The 18,826-nt window shown below is 42.4% G+C and overlaps 1 protein-coding gene across 5 annotated transcripts in view; it reads right to left on the reverse strand.

Annotated features, from left to right (window-relative positions):
- Window positions 1-18,826, reverse strand: part of CACNB2 (calcium voltage-gated channel auxiliary subunit beta 2) — a 416,180-nt gene that overhangs the window by 27,129 nt on the left and 370,225 nt on the right. For 4 of the 5 annotated variants that reach the window (XM_036842140.1, XM_036842141.1, XM_036842145.1 and 1 more), the window contains 4 exons: window positions 14,469-14,602; window positions 10,751-10,831; window positions 10,235-10,293; window positions 800-909 (listed from right to left, as the gene is read on the reverse strand). In XM_036842140.1, coding sequence (XP_036698035.1) covers window positions 800-909; window positions 10,235-10,293; window positions 10,751-10,831; window positions 14,469-14,602 — 384 coding nt within the window. Of the gene's footprint in view, window positions 1-799; window positions 910-10,234; window positions 10,294-10,750; window positions 10,832-14,303; window positions 14,324-14,468; window positions 14,603-18,826 lie in introns of all 5 variants that reach the window. The other variant, XM_036842143.1, reaches the window with a different exon arrangement.

An 18,826-nucleotide genomic window follows, 5' to 3' on the forward strand; every position in this document is an offset into this window, starting at 1 on the left:
ATAGCTGTTAGGCTGGAAAACTGGTAACAATTTAGACTATAAATCCACCACATAGCAGAGTCACCAAACTCCCAGTTCCCTGAAAGATAGAGATAAAGGCCTGACACATATCCCTTAGTTGTTTTTAAGGAAACAGACCCCCTCCAGATGAAAACTGCTGACAGCAAGAACGAGAAGGTTGAAACCAGAAGGTTGATGGTGCTTGAAACTTGATGCCAACCAATCCAAGAATTGTGCATGAGCTGATCACACACCCTAGGGCCCCCTCCCTCACACTGCCTTTAAAACCCCCTCCGTGGAAGCCAATGGGGAGTTCGGATCTTTTGAGCATGAGCTGCCTGTTCTCCTTGTTTGGCACCCTGCAATAAATGCTGTACTTTCCTTCACCTCAACCTGACGTCAGTAGACTGGCTTCACCGCATGCAGGCGAGGGGACCCAAGTTTGGTTTGGTAACAGAAACTGGGCCTTAAAGAGGCTGATGACGTTGCTTGTGGTAACAATGATGCAAAGCCAGGAGTTTTTAGAGTCTGCAGACACCAGAGCTCACGTCCGTGAAAAGAGACCACAGCCAAAACATTCATGCTGACAGCCTGTGGAATTTTTAACTCAAAACTTTCAAAACAAATCCTTCCATACCATGAAATCACTAAGACGGCAGCAGTGGCTACTGGTGACACGTGTCTGTATTGTCTCTGCGCTATGACGCATAGAATTATCATCTAGTTAGATCTGCTCACCAGCAGCCTCAGGAGAGAAGGGTTTAAATGGCTTCAGCTCATCGGCGATACACACACTTACCTAAGCTTGACCTTGTGTTGGATCTTTCTATTATGGCGTGTTTACTGGGATTGTTCAAGACAGAGCGTTTGGCCAGTGAGATGTCAGCGGTGACCCTTGTGATGGAAATCCTATTGGGGAAAAAGCAACAGAGGACTCTGAGGTTATTCATTGAATAAAAGGGGACAGAAGTGCATGCCCCGAACTCATCCAAGTATTTTATTTATATATATATTTATATATATATATATATATATATATATACACACACACACACACACACACACACACACACACACACACACATGTACATACACAGCGACCATATTTTCAACCCAAAAAATGTTGGGGCACTTAATCGTTCATTTTTTAAAAATCCTGCACTTACCTAACTTAGCATTTATTGGTTGCTTATCAAGTGCCAGGCATGCACTCAGCATTATTTCATTACCCAGACTATCTCATTAAATCATTCCAAAAACTTTATTTATTTAATTAAAAAAAATTATTTATTTATTTGTTTTTATTTTCGGCTGCCTTGGGTCTTCACTGCTGTGCGCAGGCTTTCTCTAGTTGCGGCGAGTGGGGGCTACTCTTTGTTGCGGTGCGTGGGCTTCTCATTGTCGTGGCTTCTCTTGTTGCGGAGCGTGGGCTCTAGGTGTGTGGGCTTCAGTAGTTGTGGCATGCAGGCTCAGTAGTTGTGGCTTGCGGGCTCTAGAGTGCAGGCTCAGTAGTTGTGGCACACAGGCTTAGTTGCTCTGCAGCATGTGGGATCTTCCTGGGGCAGGGATTGAACCTGTGCCTCCTACATTGGCAGGTGGATTCTTAACCACTGCACCACCAGGGAAGCCCAATCATTCCAAAAACTTCAGCGGAGAGGATATCCTCCCACTTTTGCTGATGAAAAAAAGTGACCCATAGGTAGATCGTTTCTCCACGGCATATATTTACAAAAAGTGGTGAACCTGGGATTTGAACCCAGAACTCCCAAGAGCCTATATTCTTAGGCCCTGTGCTATAATCCCTCCCACAGTATGGTGCTGTGATAGCCATGAGGAATAAATAAGAACAAGACAAACAAGGTCTTCCTCAGTGCTGAGAGTCTAGTAGCAGATATGGGTCATAAATAAGAAAAGAAATTAATAAAATGATTACAGGTTAAGATGGCTGTTCAGAAGAGGACACAGAGGGTGCTGTGACAGACAGTCATGAGTTGTGGGGGTCATTTTAGACAGGCTAGAAATGAGAGCAACAAAATCTGGGAGCTGGAAAGAGTAGATGAATTAGACTGGAGACTTAGCCGAATAAACAAGCCAGCAGTAGGGAAAGTGTGGAGCAAAACAGGGGACTCACAAAACCTCTGAAGAAGAAGGTGAAGGGGGGACTAAAAACAAGAGATTTGGTTAGAATTCTGTTTCATAGTTAGATCCCTCTGCCTCCCCTCCACTACATCAAGCCACAAGGTGGCCATCCTTTTCCCGTGTGGTGTGAGACCATAAGTTTAGTCTCTCCAGGCAACAAAACAGAGGGCATCTGGCCAGGGGATGCTACATAGAGCAGGGACAGAGAGAAGAAAGGATGCTAAATGTTCAGCCCCTAGCCCTCTTCCTCATCCTAGAATTTTGGTAGCCAAGTTTATATCATCCAGGTGTCAAGCATGGAAGATTCTTCTCTGGGGAATCTGACCACCAAACAGAAAAGACCCAAAGATAAGGACTTTGGTGGTTTCCTATGTAGATTGTCCAGTGAGGTTGTCCTACAGGGAGACCCAAAGGGGACAAGCTGTACCTATGAGCACAGAATTTCCAGTTGATTCTTTGATGCCCTGTTCTTAATTTCAGCACAGCAGTGTTCCTTGGGCATCTTAGGGAAACTTCTAACATGAGAGACCAAAACAAACTGAAAAAAGTCAACTTTGACTAACACCTAAAGTTGAAAGCTAAGAGATGATTATATCTATGAAACTAGAACAAACTTCTATTTAAAGACTCAGACTAAGAAAGAGTTTTTGGAAACTAAAAATATAACAGTAGAAATGAAAATTCAAAAGAGGGGCTTAGAAGACAAAGTTAAGGAAATCTGCTAAAGAGTAAAACAGAAAAGACAAACAGATGGAAGGAAAATCAGAGAAGAAAGGCATAAAAACTAGAGAATAACTCAGGAGGTTTAACTTCCAAATAACAAGAGTTCCAGAAATAAGACAATAAAGAAAACGCAAGAGAAGTAAAAAAAAAAATTCTAGAATTAAGAGTTTGATTTTCCAAATGGAAAGGGGGAGTCCAGCACAAAGGATGAAACTTCTGTATCCAGACATATTCTTATAAATTTCATGACACTGGAGACAAAGAAAAACCTAAAAGCTTCCAGAGGAAAAGGCAGGTCCCATACAAAGGGCCAGGAATGGAAATGCTTGTACTTCTCAACAGCAAGAATAATTAACACAACACTGTAAATCAACTGCAATAAAAAAATATTAAAACTGAAAACAAAACAAAACAAAAAACACAGCAACAATGGAAGACAGAAGGCAATGGAGCAAAAATCCTTGAAAATTCTAGGGGAGAATTTTCTAATCAGAATTCCATAACTATTTTAGCTATCAATTAAATGGGAAGGTTGACTAAAGGCACTTTAAGACGTTCAGGGTCTCAAAAAGTTTTAATGTCCTCTTTCTAAGGAAACTATTGGAGGGTGTTTTTGACAGAAACAATGGGAGTAAACCTTGAAAGAGATCAAGTGATCTAGGAAAAAGGGGTTCACACCCCAAAAGAAGGTGAAAGGCATCCCAAGGATAATGAGGAGAGATGTCTCAGAATGACAAATGTGCACTCAGCACAGAGACACACCATCCAGACCCGAGCAGGACAGAACATTCCTGGAGAGAGGTTCAAGAAGGCACAGCTGAGGGACTACTGGATGTGTATGAATATATCGTGAGGAACTTGAGACAACCAGGGGAGAATGTGGGGCTCAACTGGTGCCAACTATATAGAAAATTAAGCACGTGTAAAAAGCAAAATTATTAATCGCACAGAAACCACAAAAAAAAACACACAAGAAAAAAGTAATGTGAGTATATGACATGGCTCATTGAAATTTTATTTACATGGTCATAATGCATCCAATATACGGAACCAGCCAAAATTATGATTTAACTGTTGGGAGACTGGAGGATGAGATGGATGCAGGTGCGTGTATGTGAGAGCGAAAGGAGGAATATGCATGAGAGAGCTAAACAGTCTTCACGGCAGGAAGCCCAGAGATAATGCCTAGCAGTGAAAACTCAAGCAGCAAATGAAGCACGTGAGTTAGAGGCAAGGAATAAATACCAAAAGATACAGTTAAAAGAGTTAAAACTAGTTGCCCTCTGAGAGCAGGACATTCAGTAAAGTGTGGAAAGGGAATTACTGGCTTTTGCAAAAAAAAAAAAGAAAAAGAAAAAGAAAAGAAAAAGATCTGTTGATCTATATACTGTAAAATCCATCCTTTACTGTGTACACTTCCCTGAATTTGGACCAATTCATAAAGTCCTGTATCCGCCAACACATTCATGACGCAGGACAGTTCCATTGCCTGCCCCACGCCTCCCCTGTCAACCACGGAGCTGTTTTCCATCCCTATGGTTTTGCCTTTTCCAGAGCATCACTGTAGCCTTTGGAGCTGCACCTCTTGCACTTTGCATAATGGATCTGAGATTCGTCCACGACGTTGTGTGTATCAATAGTTCATTCCTTTTTATCGTGGAGCGGGACTCCTATTTATAAAAAGTAAGTCTATTTGATTAAGCTTTTTGTACTTTGATGACAGTATTACTTAACGTGGAAAAAATGATAACCAGAAAAGAGATACTAAACACATCAACTTAAACATATTTAGTTTCATTATGACTTCCCAAGGCATTCACAAGTGAAACCAGACTGCTTACGTGGTTCACTCTGTAGGCTGTGGAAGGACAGCCACGGTTCTATTGCAACTCCTTAAGTCATTACTAGAGGTTCCGCCAAAAACCAGACCTTTAATGTCCTAAGGGCCAAATTCTGGGGACAATTCACCATAGAGGAGCAGTCCTCAACCCTCACAGTGTATCGAAGTTGCCAGAAAAGATTTTACAGTTACATGAAGTCCCATCCTAGACACTGGGTTTCACTTAGTCACAGGTGGGATATAAGTCTTTGGTGGTTTTTTTGTTTGTTTGTTTTTGTTTTTAAACCTCTGCAGATGATTCTAATATGCAGCCAGAGTAGATAACCACCGGTTTAGAAGAAGCTGTCTCACATCTAAGTACATTTCCCACCTGACAAAGTGATGTAATGTTTTCCAGGATGACTGATTTCCAGGAAGATTCCTTCACACAAGGTCATGGACCCATCCCTACAGAATTCAGTATGCATTCTGAATGCTTCTGTGTCAAGAGCTGACATTTTCAAAATCACTGGAGAGGACAACCGAATTCATCACTGACGGTGGCTTTCCTTCTTGCCCCCGATTTTCTTGTTAATTTACCTGTCGTGCTACTAGGTGAACAGGAAGATTGCTTTGTTCACGGGATGACACAGTTGTTTAGGGTGGATCCGACTGTAAATGGGCTCCTCTACTGCACATAACAGAAAGGATAATGATTCATCATCTCTTCTTTGACCTGACACACTTAATGCTATTTTAACAACGAGGATCATGATTCTGACAACTCTCCAGGGCTTCCACAAATGAACCTAACCGGGTGTCAGACAGAAAAGAATTCCTGTCAAGAATCTTTTCATCCCCAGCCCTTCCTTTCCTATTTTCTCCCTCTTGGGCTTTACATTTTTTTAAAAAATAAATTTTGTTTATTTAATAGATAATTCAGGAGTCATTCATTTTTCCCTTCTAGAATTACATGTCTATTTAGAATTGGACACACCTGATACTTGTGATGAATTTCCACCCTCTGTTGCTGTCTGGCTGACCAAAAGCAGACACTGAATGATTCAGTAACTCTGGATGTCTTGCCTTGAGTAAAAAAGTTAAAGTTTTTTGCATGGCTTTTTGAAATTCTCCCTTATGGACCCTATTACTTCCTTTGAGGATCTTTAATTGGTGATCACAGGTCTAGAGTGTTGAACTCCAGTTTTATGAGTTCAGATGAGCCAGGGCAGATCCACTCATAAAGCCATATGGAAATTACTTCTGGCCAGAAACAAAAGACTGATACAACATTGAGATATTGCCTTTGTTTGTTTCTTAAATGAAATCAATCTGGATGGCTGATACTTTAGAACATGGGTCCAAGGTACACCCTATGGCTGGAATCTATCTTCCAAGTTCAAAACTTAGGTTGAAATAGAAGTGGTAAGTCAGGAAACCCCATCTCATTTCCCCATCTTTGGCATTTAGAAAAGGACAGTGGGTTAACTCAGGCACGGAAAGCAAAGTGCCTAGTCTAGCAGAATTTTCTGGGTAAGCACACTTGTCTAGACAATTCCAAATGGTGATAAATGACAAAGTCAAGAATAAAGAGGTGAAAGCTCTACATGGGCCCGATTAGAGGTATGCCTTTTATACGTGGCCAGAGCCTGATAGCCTTGGATCAAGCCAAAGGTCCAAGGACCAAGCTGTGTTTCCTGGCATGAAATAAATTATATTTCATAAAGTTATGAAAAACAAAAATATCTAATTAGGAGCATTTGGTTAGGTAGACTTTGATTCTAAAGTCTTTTTTTGAAACATAGATTCTATTTTTTTCTTGAAACATAGATTCTATTTTTTGTTTTCTATCTCTCTGTCCTTTGCTTGATGACTAACAATATTTATCCTGCTATAAAAGTTTCCCTCTTTGCCCGCCTCCCCTCCTGACTCCTGCTGTGGAACAGCTGGAAGAAGGACTTTGGTCCTTGTCTTCTTTGAAGAAAGAATTCAGCAAAGAGACAGTGTTTATTAGAAGCAAAGTACGTGTGGAAGAGCACACGGGCGAACTTGGCGTGAGCTGTGTGCAACTGGGGTGGCTGAGGTTGCTTATATGGGGGCAGTTTTCCGGGTTGTCTCTGGCCAATCATCTTGCTTGTGCCCACCTTTGGTCTGTCAGAGGGCAGTGGGAAACCAATTGTGGCTGCTCAGCCTGGGGCCTGTCTATCTCCTACCTCATGACCAGAAGTCAATATAAATCATTAACAGTTGTAGGAGCCTGTGTGGTCAAGAAAGAAAGTAGTCAACTGAGAAATCTAAAAGAACAGTGAAACCTACAGATTCCATCTACTGTACTCGTAACTGTCAGGTTGGAGAAGAAAAGGAATGTGGAGAAGAGAGGCACCCAACTTGTCTCATTAAAAATACAGAAGTAGGGACTTCCCTGGTGGCGCAGTGGTTAAGAATCCGCCTGCCAATGCAGGGGACACAGGTTTGAGCCCTGGTCCGGGAAGATCCCCCATGCTGCGGAGCAACTAAGCCCGTGCGCCACAACTACTGAGTGTGCACTCTAGAGCCCGCGCCACAACTACTGAGCCCACGTGCTGCAACTACTGAAGCCCGCGCACCTAGAGCCCGTGCTCCGCAACAAAAGAAGCCACCGCAATGAGAAGGCTGCGCACCGCAACGAAGAGTAGCCCCTGCTCGCCACAACTAAAGAAAGCCTGCGTGCAGCAACGAAGACCCAACGCAGCCAAAAATAAAACAAATAAAATAAATTTATTAAAAAAAAAATACAGAAGTATACCCTCGCTCTTTGTGCTCCCAGGTCCCCAATAATCTATTCTTAGTTTAAATTTGGAAGTTTCCATTTTAGACTCCAATCCTATCTTTGATGCTTCGGAAGTTGGCTTAACCTTTACTATGGTGCCCACTGGTTATTCGATTCAAGGCTTCCTTTCAATAGACCCTAAGTAAACTCCATGAAGCCAAGGCTCTCGTCTGATTTTGCATCTCACGATGCTTGGCTCATAGAATATGCTCAGTAAGTATCTGCTGAAGGGATGGAGAGGGAAAGGACTGGATTAAGTCCAAGCTGATTAACATGACACACTAAAGATGGGCCCGGCTTTGTTATTGGTCACCCCCTACCCTAGGGACTTCACCTGAAGACCTCTAGGTGGCTTCCAGGATGCTGTGTCACACCTTGATGGCTGCACACACTTTAGACCCTCTACTGGACATGACCTTCTCCTCCTAACTCACTTGGTAAAATCTTAGGCACAATTTAAAATGCTTCCTGGATGCTGACATCCCTAAGTCAGTGTTAATCCGTCTTCCCTTTATGCTGCTGTACCTTGGACACATATGTGCCGAGCTGTCTTTTCATTCACTTGATATTTTACTGCTCAAGGTTTCAGTTTATGGTTTACACATGAGCTCCTCACAGGCAGACACGGTGAATGGCTTCAACATCTCTGCATCCCTCTAGCAGACATGCTTTCAACATCCATCCATTCATTGTTCATGCTGAGGACTGTTCTAGGCCTTGAGAACACCACCATTCACAAAACAGATTAAAACCCTTGCCCTCGTGGAGCTTATATTCTAATTGTGGGAGAATGACAACAAAGGAAATTAATAAATAAAACTCATAAAAGAGTTACGGGGAAAAAGTCAGGGAAGGAAGAGAGAACGTGTGTTTGTGTGTGTGCGCGCATGCACATATACCAAGGAGAATATCTGAGGGAAAGTTCCTAGCACAGGAGCTGCAAGTGCAAAGGCCCCGAGGTGGGCATGCATCTACTGTCTGGAACCCTCATAGGACAGCAAGGAAGTAAGAGGCAGGAAGAGAATGAGCAAAGGGAAGTGGAGTACGAGATACAGTCAAACATAAGGAGGGGGTGGGGATGTGGATGGTCAGACCATACAGGGCCGTGTAGGCCACTAGAAGGACTTTGATTTTCACTCTGAGGGAAAGAGAAGCCACCTGATGGATCCGAACAAAGGAGTGATGAGATCCAGCTCACAGTGTGACAGGGTCGTGAATTGAGAGCAGACTTGAAGGAAGCAAAGCTGGAAGCAAGGATACAAGTTAGGAGGCTATTTATTGCACTAATCTCGGGAGGAGACGACGGTGTCTCAGACCAAACGGATAGCAGAGGATGCGTGAGAAGTGGGGAGATTCTTGATATATTCTGAAGAGACAGACAACAGCATTTGGATGTGGAATGTAAGGGGAAAAGAACAGTCAAGGACGAGTCCATGTTCCAGGGCTGAAGGTCTTGGGACTGAGAGACGAAGAGGTATGGATGGAGAGATGGAAGACGGAAAGGGGCAGGTCGGGGATGGGGGGAGTTGGGAGGTCAAACTTGAGAAGTCCATGAGACACCTCAGTGATGATATTGCCCAGACAGTAGGACATATGGGTCTGGGATTCAGAGGAGAGACCAGCAAAGAAATGCTATTTAAACGTCCGACGTCGAATGGAATCACCAAAGGAGGGAGTGTGGATAGAGGAGAGAAGACAAAGGACAGCCCTGGGCTCTCCAAGATGTCACGCTGATGATGAAGAGCCAGCCAAGGAGACAACGGAGCTGCTAATCGGACAGAAGAAACCCGGAAAAGTGTGGCTCTAGAAACCAAGCAAATGAAGTATTTAAAAGAGGATGGAGTAGTCCGCCATGTCGATTAGGAGGAGGGCTGAAGATCCCCTCCTGGATTTATCAACGTGAAGGTCACTGGTGATCTGACGTGACTAGTTTGGGGTAAGTGATGGGGAGGTAACTGGAGTAGGTTCAAGAGACTCAGGAGAGAGCAAGTACACACAACTTGTTCAAGGAGAGTTGCTATAAAGAGAAGAAGGAAAACGGGACAGCTAGAGGGGCATATGAGGTCAAATTTTGCCAAAGGGGTAACAACTCCATTTTTATATGCTGATGGTGTTTCCATTAGAAGGAGAAATACTGCCGAGGAGAGAGGGCAGGGCTGTGATAGCTGTGTTGGTGTGGGGATGGGGAAATGGGATCTAGCACCCAGGTAGGGGGTTGGTCATTGCTCACAGTAACAGGAGAAAAGGCAGAGCATTCAGGCAAATACACAAGGCGGGATGGGTGTGGTGGTGGGATCGCTTGGACTGTCTCCTCTGTTTGCCTCTGTTTTCTCAATGAATAGGAAGCAAGTTCCCGGGAGAGCTCGAGAGGAGAAGCGTTTGATGAGAGAGGAAATGGTGTGAAAGCCTTTTAGAAGAGTAGAAAAGTGCATGGAAGAGGCATACAGAGTATGATTTCTGGGCAGCATTGAGGGCCAGCTGATCATGAATTTAGGGTGAGATCCGTCAGCAGGGGTTTGGCCAAGTTCAGCTTACGGATGCAGGTGTAAGAACAGAGAGCTGACGATGTGCCGAGCAAATACGACAAATACTGACTGAATCCGATCGAACTGAACGGAACTTTCTTCCTGTCACCACAGAGACTTCAGAAGCGAGTTTCCGCTTGGGATCACATGCCTGTCCCACCCAGGTTTCATCACCTTCACAACAAAAATCCACAAAACCCAGAATTCTGAAATACTCACCGCCCTTCGAATCTGTGTTTTAAAAAATCGAACAATGCTTTTTGCATCATATCTGTGACCTGCAATTGAGTAAGCAATAAGAGACAATAAAATATTACTAATTATGATAAAACAATTTTACTACCTTTAAGAATGTCTGAAAACCTGGGCTTTCCACTGGGAAAAAGTAGCATGTGAGGTTGCCCCTGTTTTCCGTCGCTGAGCTCTGATACAGTAACAATCAAAAAGACAAAGATCCCCAAACTCACTCTCAGAGTGACAATTAATGATATTGCAAGGGGTTTCAGTCATTCTGCATGTGACACTCTCTCTCCAGATTGAGTCAACTGTAGCTCACAAGGCAACAGCCAAGAAAACAAAATAGAACAGAACAGGTAGCAATGTACCCTGTGGCTTGAAAACAACATGCTTTGCTGCCCCAGCTCTTTTCTAAGTTCAAGAGTAAGGAGAGGGAGGTGGAGTTGCAAAGCAGTTCAGCATGCAAGGTCAAGGGTACTCCAGAGGGCAGCTACCTACCTCGTACCCCTTCAGAGAGGGGCCCACCAGGACCACAGGTCGCATAGAAGGGACCACGTCATAAGGAGAGGTGTGCTCTGTCTGCAGAGAGAGAGGAGATGCCTTCAGATGGTTAAAAGGCAGCAGCAACTCAAATATTTTATGTATAACCTGTACTGTCTCAACTCTGCTATACGAGGCACTACCTTTCCAGACATTTCCTTTTTTTTTTTTTTTTCACTTGCCTCTTTTTCTAAATAAACCCAATCCGAGACTGGGTGGGTTTATTTCCCTCACGTTTCGAAGTGATTGAGTTCTCTACAGTTTTCTGGCTCTCCTTAAAAAACGCTCCTGACGTTCCTAAAGCAGGAAGGGCTGCTTTTGAACAGAAGCTAGTTGGTAGAACAGACAGAAACATGCCTCATGCAGGAGAGGTGCTTTTAGGCTTGACTGGAGGTTAATATTGCTTTTCAGATGGCATTTGAGTTTTCTCAAGAGTCGAGCGATCAGACCTCACGTGGTTAATTACAAAGAAAAGAATTTGGGTCTTAGATGTTGGTCTTACCTGGATAAAACCTCATTTCAAAACATTACCAAATACTTGACAGTTTCTATTTTGCTGTGAGAGTTTAGATGAGCCCGCGTGCTTGTTCCAGTAGACGGAATCACGATCACTATTCACAGCTGAGGGATTCACATTTTGAGATTTTTGGAACTTAAACACTCACAATGTAAGGTTTATGTGCCTTGGAGGGAAGGTGGTTCACGTGTGTGTGATAATATATCCAAGCAGGCCTCCGTGGCCTCAAAAGCTTCACTGTCATCTTGCACATCTCATATACTTCTTAAGAACCGTTTAGGAGGCGCTTCTGTTACATAACTAATTCATGCCCTCCCACAATAATTTATTTCTTTTTTAGAAGAGCAGGGGGAGGACCAAATTTTGTAGCAATTTCTAAAACTTGCAACAATTTTCAGCTCTCCTGCTTCCAATAAAATAATGAAAATAAAGCTTTTTCCAAAGATTAGATAACTCATTTGTTTGATGATCTTAAAATCCGCTATTTTAATAGAAATGTTAAAGTGACCCAAAAAATGACTTTTTTTTTAATGTAGAAGAAAGAGCTATGGCCTGAGACACTGGGATAAACAAATCATGGTGACAGGAATGTTCCTGCATTGAGGAGTGTCTGAAAAAATATATATTTTAAGAATCACACAGACCCAGAGAAAAATCTCCAAACTATTTGAAGAATTTGATACACATCGCAAATGTGAATGTCATTATTGCACCAGGCTGGTGCTCAAGAACATGTCACTGATGCTTAAAATGGCCCTTTACGAACTTTCTGACTTTGATCGAATTTAACTCGATGGGGGGAAGGGGGAGGGGATGAAAAAGCATTTCAAATTCAAAAGGTTCCATCTGAGCTTTTGCAAATAGTCACAGACAATCTAATCCGAGGCGAGAAAATATTACTGTGACTGTGCTGTCAGATTTTACTGCTGAAAACTTTAGTGTTCAAAATGAATTTTAATAGACACAATCAAGGTAGAATACATTTTTAAACAGAAGAAGAAAAAAAAAACCAAGACAAACATAATACAGTGACAGCACAAATGCCACACAAGCACCACTCTAAAAGCAACCTAAAACATGGAAAACAATCTTATCATTGCGTCTCAGGTTGTTTCTTTTGGTTTCTGAACTCTACATTGAAGCTGACCACATCATCAATAACATAAGAAGAATGAATACCAGTGCCGAAGGCATCATAAGCATATTCATGAAATGATTACATTAAATTAATTCATCAAATTAATTCATGAAATTATTGCATTTATACCACCTGGGATCATGTTGAAAGTGTTTAGAAACCAAGTCCTTATAACTATGCAGTCTAAGAATACCTTTTCCACTGTTATAAGTTGCACGCATTTTAGGAACAGCTCCCAAGAAATTTTATTTCAAGTCTTTAAATATGCAGTGGCCCAGTATTGGACAGGTCTTGGGTTCCTTCGATATGTGACTGCAAACTAGCAAAGTGTCACCCATGCTGGTAATCAATCAGCCTCTTTATCAGTAGGGTAGCAGAAATTACCTTATTTGATGGAATACTGGTACTTTGTACTCTATGGGTCATGACACCATCCTTTTTATCTATCCTTTCCTGCTAAGTGTAATGTGTTCCAATTATTTAGTGGAAGAACTACGATAAACATTTTTCAAATTTTGGAATTTAAGAGTCAGCAAACTTCAAAAACCTATCAGCGAACGTGGTTTTCGTTCCTGTCACTGTTCTGTAAAGCCCAGAGCAGCCGAGCAATGCTGAGTTTCTAGGCTTCTGCTGCTCTGAACACTGTTAGTCATGTGGCTGCACGTTTTAGCCGTGACAAGAAGACAGGACCACAGAAATGGACCCACAGTCGTAGATGGACATCCAGCTGGGGCTCTCGGTGTTCACACAAAAATCCAGGTGTCTCAGTTTGTGCCTGGAGTGGCTAGGTCTTCCATGATGAAAGCAACCATAATTTACTTAAAAAAAAAAACCCGAAACACAGTTCAGCATCTGACACCTCACTGATGACTCAGAGTTCCTCCACAGGGCAGAATCCTTGTGCACAGAGAAGAGCTCAGGGCGTGGACAGTTGAAGGGGGAGTAGATTCTACTCCACCCCTGCGTGCCATGAGAGGTTGTGCTGGACTTGCTGATGTCACAAAGAATAACTCTAAAAAGACAGCACAGCACAGCGGGCGGTGGGCAGTGGTGTGTAAAAGAAGGGAAGGAAAGAAGGGGATTGTAGGGTAGGTATCCTTAGAAAATAGTGCTTTGGAGCTACAAAATGTGCTGGAGGAAACAGACTTTGGAATCCGTGGAGCGCAGCAATACCCCAGTTTCCAGTCAGGAGACAAAGAACATCACTGGGTAGCATCTTGGTCAGCCAGTGGCAAAGGCTCTACGCATAGCCACCGCGCCGCCGTCCGATGGGGGACGCTGAGGTCTGAGTAACATCGGGAGAGGGTTTATATATGACAATAGGAGAAACTCACAGTAAACCGCCAAAACAAGCCTGCAGTTTCCCACTGGTCTTGTTCATCGGCAGATTTTGCACCCAGTGCGTCAGAAGTCTAAATGCTGACTAAATTAAAAATTGAAGAATTGAAAAAAATGTTTTAGTACAAGCTATGTATCTGGATATCATAAATCAGAATCTAATGATGGTTTTAATAGGCTTGATGATCAGTTAAATTTCTGCAGAAAAGAGAGACAGAGACAGAAGCATGCACAAGAGAGGTGCATTTCATGGAGGTGTCAGCATTTGACGTTCCTTGAATGTTGGAACGAATGCCCTTGGGGGGTAGATATTATTCCATCAAAAAGGCTAAGTACTGCAATGGTGCTTTCACAGGTCACTCACTGAATTTAGTTGGTTGGAAAATGCATGGACTCAGTTAGCGGCTTGGTAGGTTCTTTTCATAGGACAGAACTGATTGTATTGAATAAAACTGTGGGATTGAATGCTAATGATGCCAGGGGCAGGATAAACACAGCTTATGTCAATGTGAACTTACCGATTTCTGCTTCTGCTTAGCTACAGCAGCATGGAAAAGAAACAAAGAATAACAAAGCATGCATGTTATTGGCTTTATCAAGGACGCAGACAGTCCACAGGACTAGAAATGTGACGTAGTGCAGTCGAGCACGTGGACAGACGCAAGCTTGGAAGTTCATGTTACCTTCTTAAAGAAGGGCATTCTTTTCTCTTTGGAGTGGGGTGACGTTACACTGTTTGCACTGGGTTTAGGGGAGCGGTGGTTTGCTGGAATATCATTGTCTTCTGCATCTAAGCCAGTTGCATCTATGTCTATAGCTATATACAGACAAACAATTCAAAAATCATCAGGTAGACAGGAGAGGAAAAATCGGTTATCAAAAAAATAAAACGAAAAGCAAACAAAACTAACCACAGTCAGAGATCTATCATGAGTGCTCAGCACAGTAAACAAAGTAAAATTTCAAGGTAAAGCACATGAAGAACATAATCAAATCAAACAGAAAGATGCTCTCATAATATCTGTGTGCTTGGACACATCAGTTTCATGCTAAATCTCTTGAGTAAGATTTTTCAGAGAAACGAGTTTTTAATTTGTAGTTTTGTTTCAAATATAATATTGATATTTTCCAAATCAACTGTCTATGAGTAACAGGACAGAACACCTTCACTTCTTCCCAGAGCTTAAACCAGCTTTCAGATAATCAGCAACTACATGGGAAACCTTTATCACATTGTGCCTCTGATTTCTTATTGCGCTCGGTTTTGTGTGAAAATAAGGGCAGTGTGAAAAGGTTCACCGAAATTACAACAGGCACTTGAGGGAAAGAGAGAATAGAAAATCCTAAACCCAGCAACACAAAGAAGTTATACACAAGGCAAATGATTCTGGAGGGACCAGGATGGACCAGATTAAAATGATTTCACGATAATGTGGGCACCTCCGAGGCAGGCCTGATTGAAGACTAATTAGAAACCACTGGATCCAATGATGTCCAAATGAAATGAATCTTATACAACGACCTAAGGCACCTCCCGATGATGTTATATAAACTCACTGGGTTTACATGAGAGGCAGTGAAGAAGGGCAGGCAGACCCGAGAGAATATGCCACCGACCTCCTCATCTGGAGAATGAGGGGTTTAGATTTGTGGTTCCACGTGTTTTCAACTTTATAACTCACGGGCCCTGAAAACAGAGCACTGGAGAATTAAGTCTCCAATGAAAAAAGATCCAGCATCTCACTGTGAGGTTTATACGGTGCATCCACACGCGATCACTAGAGAATTTGATCCTTGGTAGAATCAGAGCTGGAAGGCATTTGAGAAAATCAACTGCAACTCTCTTATTTTTCAAGATTGAAAAGAACTTCTCAGAGTTGAAGGGACTTGTTTTTGGTGAAAACTTTGGAATCTAGCTCTTCTGCCTCTGTGATGCTGTACGACTCTCCGGCCGAGGTCCTGCCGCAATCCCGGTGCCCTCATCCAATTCCCTAAGCTTCCCAAGTGGGCTCGTGTCCTCAGTGTCAGGATTCAGGAAGATATGACAGAGCTGAGCTCACTAGAAAATTATTGTGTCCTTTAGGTGAGGTCAAGTAGAAGAAGAGAAGAAGAAATCTACTCGCCCCAGGAAAGCATCATATCACACATGTAGCTCTCTTTAACAAAAACCACAGTACATTGAGACTTAAGGACCAAATGACTATTGTGAAAGGACGGACGGCTCAGAGTTGCAAAACCTTAGCTTCCATTCCCTGTGAAACATAAGCTGCCCTGGTGCTCATGACAGCCGCCCCGAACCTCTCCAAATGACTGGAGATCATCTGACAGGCATCACGTTATTTTTCAGTGTTGAAGTTATTACGGATATTAGATGATTCACTCAGCCTTTCGAAAACTAGGCTCTCCTGTTGAATTGTTCCTCTTCGTTTGATTAGGTCGAAACGCTGGGATGGAGCGAACACCTGACATTGTTAGCACAGTGTTGCAAATGTCAGCTCTTGCTTGCATGAAGACGAGGTAAGGACGCTTTTCCTCCAGTGACAGTCATAACAGAATGAGTTCATTTCAGGTATATAGTTAGGCATACCTGGCAAATATGCCTTTCTCCTTGCCCCATCTATGCCTTTGCATAAGCTAAGAGGTTCAGCACGTGTTGTACAGTGGAGACATTATGAAATGTGCCCAGTGGTTTGAACTGATGCTGACTTGTATACCACCCGATGATGCTTTTCCTTGAATCCCAATTTAGGGAGCATGTTATTCATGTCTTCCTGGATAAGATGGAGAGGATCTGGCTCAGTTTTTCATTATTCCTATCGTATGCCTTAAGCCAAATCAAACAAGTTTCCCTTTTGGTGGTCAATTCCCACATGCTTCTACCTTTCTAGTCTTTTATGGGGCTTATAAAGGCCACATTCAAGGGACAGTCCCCTTGAGAGCCTCTCTGAAATTGAGGATACCTAATGGCCTGTCAGCGTTGACAGGACCCTGGGATGGCAAAGTTCATGAACTGAATTTTATGATTTGTCCATTGGGTTTTTTATTTAAAGGAAGAGTGGAAACGCGTAATAAGTTGAGCTGCGCCATTGCCCAGATACTTGGCTGCCCCCTCACACAGCCTGAGTCAGGTTTGAAATTTACCTGTATTTGGACACAAGGGCTCAAAATCCCAAATTGAGGACTTGGCAATTTACTAGTCCTGATTTTGGTTAACTGAAATCTAAAAGCATCTGGGTTTGCCCCGAGACACAGAATCCTAAAACATTTGGCTACTTTCAGAACACGTTAAAGAAGTCTACTGTGCGTTAAGAAGCACCTTCAACTCTTTTCATAGTTCTGTATACTTTATTAGGCTCAGATGGTTCTCCTTATACTGAGAGATGTGAGATGTTCCCCTTTCTAATTTCATACTTGCATTGGCATACCTTGGCAAACCTTATTAGTATTTACTTGGGAAAAACTGCTTCCTTTAAAAAATAGCTTCTTTTCTTCACTAGCATGCTTTAGTTTAAAAATTATTTATTTATTTATTTATCTGGGCAGAGACCCTTGGGAACATTTTTTGAACTCTAAATTTAAACGTCATCTTAGACAGCTGGGTCGAGTTGAGTGGCATGCTGGGGCAGCGTGTGCGGACACGTGTAGGTATGGGGCATGCGCTGTGCAACCAGCTACTACCTCATTCCCCAGGGGTGAGGTGGAAATTTTTCCTTTTCCACATCCTGGAGAACCTCCAATTATATTTACTCCGGGCAAATGCTTCTGTTCTTTAGTCTCGCAATGAGTGAGGTGAATCGTAGGTAGGGCCTCGGGAAACAAAGATGATAATGATAATCGGAGGTCATCCACATTTGATAGATTAGGCAGGTTTCCCTGCAGGCGGGATGGAGGACTCTCTCTGTAGAATTTTCTGATGTCTTCAGTTAAGTAAGTTGTAGTATTGATACGAAAGTTATAGCAGGAGCCTGATGGACCTATTATACATTTTGCAGTTGGTTAATATTTCCCGTTCACTTAGTCACAGTGTTTTCTACTCTTGGGATTCAGAAAAGTGATTCCAAAGTCCTGTGTCTGTATAAAACTCAGGGAGTAAAGTTTACAATCTCCTTTTTTTCTTTACACTGTGTTTTTAATTCTTTTTACCAAGTAAAAATGTCAACACTTCCACATTATAAGGCAAAGATGATGGAGAGATTGTTTTCCAAAAACAAAAATTATCCATGTTTTAAAGAACATGATTCGTAGTTAACTTGTCTTTTTTTAAATTGAAGTATAGTTGGTTTACTATGTTGTGTTAATTTCTGCTGTACAGCAAAGTGATTCCGTTATACATATATATATATATATATATCCTCTTTTATATTCTTTTCCACTATGGTTGATCTCAGGACATTGAATAAAAAATCATCTGTATTATATGAAACTCTTAATTGAACTTGACGTTTAGGAATGACTAACATCTGGCTACAAAAATGAAATGTTATTTTCCAAACACACTAACTTTTCCTTCAAGCTGCACGTGCCAGGTCTCGTTATGTGGCCGAAACGATGAGAAGGCCACATTTCGCTTAAAGGGAATGGAAAACCCCTCCTGGGTGACGGAAGTGGGGTTGACAATCTGGGGGTGGAGCTGCTACTTTATCACAATGTGAACTGGCATTTTCCCATTTCTGGAGCCTCGTGACAGTCCTCAGGACTCTCCGGGACAGTTTTGAAGACATAGAGGAAGAGTATAAGGTTTGTATCATAATCCCTGCAACTCCACCCATTTGAGAAGGAGCAGAGATAAGCCCCCTTTCGCCTGGGCATTCAGGGAATATCTACTCACCAACCATCAAGAGAAGACATCAACCTCATACCTAAAGGATCTCGATGCTTCATTTCAAACATACTATTTTACTTAATTTTGGGCAACTCAGAATTATTGCTAGTTGTAACTACATGGTTTTGGAAATCAGGATGCCTTCTAAAACTATTTCTTATTGTGCTCAGATTTTGCTCACTCCACAGGTCCTCTAGTTTTTACTAAGAAGCCCGGGAT

Source organism: Balaenoptera musculus, chromosome 2 (genome assembly GCF_009873245.2).
Source record: "Balaenoptera musculus isolate JJ_BM4_2016_0621 chromosome 2, mBalMus1.pri.v3, whole genome shotgun sequence".
NCBI classification, from domain to species: domain Eukaryota; kingdom Metazoa; phylum Chordata; class Mammalia; order Artiodactyla; family Balaenopteridae; genus Balaenoptera; species Balaenoptera musculus.